Genomic DNA, 6,861 nt, shown 5'->3' with positions numbered 1-6,861 from the left:
CAGGCGAAGTGCCCGGTTGATAACTTTGTCATTGAAAGCATTTGAGCGGATGTAGTTCTTCTTCATAGTCTCGAACCGGCCAGCCTCGACATCTTGGTAAGTCTTCAAAGCCACTCGGGAGGCCTCCAACTCGTCCTTCGCGGTGGCCAGCACATTATCTTTGGCAGAGAGTTGGTCGCGAAGGGCAGCTTCTTCGGCCGACTAACTGTTCTGCTCGATGACCAGAAAATCCTCAGCTTCCTTAAGTTTCTTGGCAAGAGCCCGGACCTCCTTATTCTTCAGGTCGAGGTCTTTAATGGCCCGAAGCTTCCTCGCATTGGCCGACTCGATCTTAGTGTCGAAGGTGCTAACTTGCTTGTTGAGTCGAGCCAACAGAGTGGCATGCTCTGCACTTTTCCCCCGCTTGGCTTCTAGCAGCTGATTGCTTTTCTCTAGGTCGGCCCTCAGCTTAGCCACTGCAGTATTCGTCTGCTGTTGAGAGGAGGATGACTGACCGCTCGATGCTTTCAGTTTCTTCACTTCCTCCTCCAAAAATGCAAACCTTTGGCACATAGCCAAACTCTCCACCTAGTACTGCAAACAACAAAGAGAATATAAGCGCCGATCGAAAATAAACTATGAAAATGCAGCACTTATCCCAGTAGACATCCGGATGTGGCTGTCTGCGAGCGCCCCCGGAGGCATCATCGCTGCACGGGCTCGGGCATCAACCCATATTTGGGCGAATGACCCTTGGATGATTATTTGGTGCTCAGGAGCTCGGGATTCAGCCCTCGATTCGTACCACTCCTTAGTCGGTAGATGCAGTACCGTTGTTATATAGCGCTGGTCGCTCGGGGCTGATTGTGTTGAGGTTGGTCGCCCAGACGGCCGAGACGAGGACGCCGAACAGATACTAGATTTTTTGCCCTTCGATTTTAGTGGCATGAAGGCCACTAGTGGCGCGCAAATTGTTCCCTAGGGCAGACCGGACAGGGAGGAAGTCTGATCAGATGACGTAGGAGTCACCGTCTCTTGAACTAGAGCGAGGCTCAAAGTCTCAACCCGCTTAGCAGATTGCATCACTGAGGAAGCGGAGCACGACGATGTCTCATCCCGGCACCTCTTGCGCCTGATCAATGGCTCCCCTGAGGTCGCTGAGCCTGACACCCCCTCAACCTGGATGACTGGTTGTCGTTCGGATGGAGGGCGTGATCCACTAGCTGCTCCACCACTCGCCAAGACTGGAGCTACCTCACTCTCATCTTGGGGGTCTTCTTGAGAGCCAATTGGCTGAAGGCCGAGGCTCTCCAACTCCTCTGCAGCAGCTGCATTGATCGCAACGTTAATTAGCAAGTTTAGCCTTGCAGGCCAAACGCGCGCGTAGCATGACTTCGGATGTAAAAGAGGAAGAAAAAATAGTTAGAATCAAAGGAATGAGTACAGAAGTCGCATACCTAGGCTGAACGGAAGCTGGGTACGGATCGGACTCAGGCTAAAGATATAAAAGACACCCTCCAGCAGCAACTTATGGATGTCATACTTCTGATCGGCCAACATGGAAGCTGCGTTGAGGTAGTCCGATTGGCTCTTATACTATTTCAAGGGAGGTTGGGCCGCCATTTCTAGCCGTCAGTGGGTCGGAAAGTCCGACCGCTCGGGAAGGCGTACAAAAAAGAAATATTTCCTCCAATGCTTGTTGGAGGTCGACATCTTGTCGAAGAAAACTAAGCCCACTCGGGCTTGAAAAAGACAAGTCCCCGGCTTGAACAATTTCGAATAATAAAAGTAATGAAAAATCTTGGGAGTGAGAGGAATGCTATGTAGGCAGAACAGGATCATTACCTTGCACAGTAGTCGAAAGGAGTTCGACACTAGTTGATGAATGGAGATACGAAACTACTTGCATACAACGGGAAAGAATGGTGAGTAGGAAATCGTAGACCGACGATAAACTGATCCTTAAAGAAACAAATGTAGCCAGGCGGCGGAGAATTTGGCCGATCGGAAGGGGAAGGAAGAACAACTTTGTAGCCAGGAGGAAACTCAAATGCGGCTGTCAAACTCTCAGCGTCGTCAGCGTCAAACCTGGACTCAGTTGAGGTATACCAAAGCCCAGGGACGCCGATAGGTGGCTGTGAAGAGCTTGCCATCGAAACTAAAGTTCAACAGAAAATAGGGAAGAAAGGCGACTCGAAAAAAGGACTTTAGAAGCAACAAACAACTTCAATCGAAGGAAGATGAGAGCTTACGAGAGATCGCAGAGATTGCCGAAGAAAGGGCAACGGAGCAAAGCGCGGCAAAGACTACGACGACGAGAGGCTTGCAGACAGAGACGACGACGTAGAGTGAAGGAGATCTAGGTAGGAGATGCTTATAAACCCCAGGGTCGACCGATCGGAGTCGTTCGATCTAGGTCGCAGAAACCCAGGTAGAGATCAGACCGTTGAATTTAAACTGCTAAATGTCACATCGATATCCTGTCACGTCAGGCGTGCGGCGGCAGCGGGCATGATACGTGGCGCATCGACACGGGCCGACATTTAATGAGGGTAATTAAAAGGCATGGGGGCGCGCTCAGTCTTAATACGAAGAGATTTGCATGATTTCCCAAAAATCTGGGTGACGTAAGCCTGGCTCGCGCTCGCCCAAGACAGACCAAGAAAAGATTTCAAAGTATAAACCTTCGTTGTGCTGATCGGCTTGAGGGAGCAGACCTACGACCGAACGACAAGCTTCAACAGGTCGACCGGCATAGGGCGGTCGCATCCCGATTAGAAATCAAGTAGTGTCGAAGGCCGATCGGGTGGAAAACTTCTCAGACAATTGTTCAGTCAGTCGGACTTGTAGCCTCCTTCAACTAGACTTGAGAGGGAGGCATGTGATGTGGTGATGAGAGGCCCCACCCCACGGGATATAGCGGCTACGGTGGAGGCCAAAGTCAAGGCGGTCAACGCGCAGATAGCATCGACCGGTCGGGCGAGCATGCCCCGACCGGGAGGAGAAGGTTCTGGTCTGATCCCGCCTTCAACTCGGGGAGTTGTCAAACGACCGACGTTCAATGGAGTAGGGGGCGCCGGATGGAGGATCCTTTGTGCAAAAGTCGGCCCGAGCGGCCATCCCGCTCGGCCAGGCAGCAGGACTTGTCAACGGCAGAGCGGAACTTCTGCCGAATGGCTACCCCACTTGGCTAGGCTGCAGGATGTGGTACAAACACTGTTGAGTTTCGGCCGAGCAGACGAGATACAGGAACAGCGAAGTTCTAGCCGAGCGGCCAACCCGCTCGGCCTAGCAGCATACTCTTTTTGGTATCCATCGACATCTCTTTCGGAGTTAGTGTCGTCAACACTGGGCATAGACAGTCAGAAGATCGTACGACGGAGGCTTCCACTGTCACCTTAGAGATATGTTCGACCTGTTAAGGTACTGTGTCAGGGACACTTTACTAACAAGTCTTTTCAGGAAAAACTTTGGGAAGCATGCACGCCTTGGGGAGTGTACATGCGCGCTACAGGAGCTCTATATAAAGGGGGTTCAAACATCGACGGAGATACGCAATATGCGATATTCACTGTTTGGGCTACAGTCTTCATTTCTCCGCCTTATACTTCATCGTCGGTGACTGACTTAAGCGTTGAACGGCCAATGCTGGGACCTCTTCCCTTGCTCTGTACTGACGTCATCTATGTTGTAGGTTAGAGCGGAGTCTACAGGCGGTCAGCGGAAGCACCACATCCTCGACTTTCCATCTCTTCAACTTTTGGACATGATAATATAATTTTTATACTATTTTTAAAAAAATTATTGACAAAACTAGATAATAGATTTAGAGAACTTTCCATCATTTCATTAATATATCCAAATTATCTATATGAATGAATACTGAATTTTTAAAAATTTATAACAGTTATATAAAGATTTAAAGAGGTATATTCATGGTAGTAGAAGGGGAATATATTTGCCCCTAGTGTCTTCATCAATTTATTTCAAAAAATATATATATTAATAAATCATAATAATAAAAGATAATTATATTTATTTAGATATTTTTTTATGAGTCATAATCTATCTTTAAATTATGTAGAAGTAAATCATAACATAAATTTATAATCAAACGCGGGATGAAAAGGACACAGAGAGAATTTCTTTTTCAAATTGTCCGTTAAAAATTAATTTTTTATTTTATTATAATATATCTATCATCTTTGAATAAATCGGACAATCGATATGATTATTTCATATAAAGTAGGTGGAGGGGATCGAAGGAGAATATTTTTGAATTTCGAAAGTTAAAAATACGAAATAGATACGGAATAGATAGCGGCTCAGTAAAGTACAACACCACTGTCTCTGACCCTACTGTTGCCAACGATAAGGCATCCCCGTGGTGCTGTCTCTGCCCTTTCATTGCTCTGACGAGCCCATGCTGATCTTGATGTCCCACCTCGTATTAATTTTCAACCAAAAAGAAAATGCTCCATTTTGACTTCAATTTTTTTTAATACAAGGTAGGAATTCAGGCGTTCCTCTTGTTCTTAAATTATATAAAATCAATTTAGGGTTAAAAGAATTTTTCTTAGGGAATATATATCTATTGAAAATTCATCCCTATTCCACTATAATAAATCCATAACTCTCTAATCAATCAACTAGACAACAGAACTTCAATTTTCAATAAAGCTTTTAGATCAAAAGAAGATTAAATCCTACACGTTTGTCATTCTACAGCTAAAGACGTCAGATTAAATTTACGGGAGAGTTTCCGTTTCTTTAATTTCTTAATTGAACATGACATAGTTCTATCCGACTACGGGAGCATCATCGCTTCCTTGAATACGGCTCTGCACTTTCTAAAAAGAGTTAAATAATGAGAGATCTTTGTCCTAATATCCTTTACATAAGAGATTACATTTTAGACTCGCTAAACATTTATTTCCAAAATTTATTAAACTAACCATCCAAATATCAACTGATTCAGGTAAATCCGTGCGGCTACTTCTATGCGACTACGCTGTCCGAAAAGACGAATTTATTAAGTCCACTCGATATAGAAGCACCCGTGGAGAACCTGCCACGTGCTGTATGGAACGGCCAAGATCCGTCCCTTCTCTGACTTAGGAAGGTAATTGAGGAGGGTAAGTTACGTTATCAAATATTAATTGTTAATTTAACATAGAACCCGTGCGTACCTCGTAGACCCTTTGTGCTCAATCCAATAAGCGCACGGGTAATGCATTAGTATAATCTAACGAGTTCTTGTAATATCCTCGCATCCTCTCCTCCAATTATTTTATTTTTAATTTCTCGTGCGCAAAAATTATAATAAAAGGGAAGGAAAGCAAGGCCGCTCCATCGTCTTCTTCCTTGCATCACAAGCCCTAGACCAACGCAAAGGCTAGCTTCGCTTTCACCGTAACCACAAGCATAAGTATGGCCTCCTCCACGCTTCCTATCTCCCAATCCCAAGCTTTCTGTGCTCGAGCACGCCTCATCCCTGCCTCCCTTTCTGGTCCGGTTCGTTTCGCCCTCCCTCACCGTCACCGGAGAGACGCCTCCTACCGGAAGCCCCTGCGCACCATGGTCGTCACGGCGACCACCGCAGAGATGCCGAAGAAGCGGCAGGCCTCCCGGGACCGCTCGTTCGTTGACGAGATGAGGACCGTTGCTATGAAGCTGCACACCAAGGATCAGGCGAAGGAAGGTGAGAAGGAGTCTAAATCGCCGCCCGTCGCTAAGTGGGAACCGTCCATCGAGGGCTACCTCCATTTTCTAGTCGACAGCAAGATCGTTTATGATACCCTCGAAATGATCATCCAGAAGGCCGCCTATCCCTGGTGTAAGTTTTGGTTTCCATCTTTGATGAAGTCCTTAGTTGTCTCTACTTGTTAACCTTTTTACGTTTAATCGAGGACAGAAGGCACAAACTCTGATAAGCGATTTATTCAATTGGGAAATCAGATAAATTTAGCTTTTGAGATATAATAATTGAACGTCATTAGCTAAAGTTTTTGTTAACCATTCAAAGCTGTTATATTTACTGCTGCGTAGATTTTGCTTCAAGTATACAAGTCATCATTTTTATAAATCCTTTGGCTCAACAAGAAAGGTTTAGCAACACTTCTACATAGGATAAAGTTTGTATGTATCAGTTGAATTTTCTTTTATTAATTCAGCCGTATGGACTGTCAAAAAAATCCATCCCAATCCAAACCAAATGAAGGCAGTGGGTGACCTCTTGTGGTTGCATCGCCTGCAAATTATATTATGTTAAAATTTAGTAGTTGATGGATGCTACAAGTAGATGCAAAATAAGGATAGGAAATTGGAATAAAACAGGGCATTTGTTGCTTTCTAACTGATAGTTTGGTTTTGTCAGTTTCTATCAGTAACACGCTTGTGCTTGCATGGTAGCTGCTTTTTGGATCTAATGATGAAATAATAAGATAAACTACTATCTATGATATTTTAAAGAAAATTTGATTTTATTTATAGGAACAGGCAAATTGTGGCAATTTACTAGTGTTATGTATTTGGAGCATAGTTCAGTATATACATAACCATTGTATTGTAGATGCTGAGTTCAGGAGTACTGGCTTGGAAAGGTCTGAAAAATTAGCTAAAGATCTAAAATGGTTCAAGGACCAAGGGCATACCATTCCCGAGCCTTCTTCTCCTGGTGTTTCTTATTCCCAGTATCTCGAGGAGCTATCTCAAAAGGATCCTCAAGCTTTCATCTGCCACTTTTACAATATATACTTTGCTCATAGTGCTGGTGGGCGAATGATTGGCAAAAAGGTACTTAATTTTTCTCTAAATGTCATTTTCCAGATTGTGACCTCCTGAAAAATTGCATCTCTTGTGCAAAAGTTGACTTGCCTTGGT

The 6,861-nt window shown here is 44.8% G+C and overlaps 1 protein-coding gene across 1 annotated transcript; it reads left to right on the top strand.

Moving 5' to 3' along the window:
* Positions 1 to 5,297: 5,297 nt before the first annotated feature.
* Positions 5,298 to 6,837, top strand: LOC122031149 (heme oxygenase 1, chloroplastic-like). Its single transcript, XM_042590240.1, has 2 exons — positions 5,298 to 5,815; positions 6,551 to 6,837. The coding sequence occupies exons 1-2, from the start codon at positions 5,410 to 5,412 to the stop codon at positions 6,820 to 6,822; spliced, it is 678 nt and encodes a 225-aa protein (XP_042446174.1). The 5' UTR covers positions 5,298 to 5,409; the 3' UTR covers positions 6,823 to 6,837.
* Positions 6,838 to 6,861: the final 24 nt, after the last annotated feature.

Source organism: Zingiber officinale, chromosome 11A (genome assembly GCF_018446385.1).
Source record: "Zingiber officinale cultivar Zhangliang chromosome 11A, Zo_v1.1, whole genome shotgun sequence".
Taxonomy (NCBI): Eukaryota; Viridiplantae; Streptophyta; class Magnoliopsida; order Zingiberales; family Zingiberaceae; genus Zingiber; species Zingiber officinale.
This window is presented reverse-complemented; position numbering and strand designations above follow the sequence as displayed.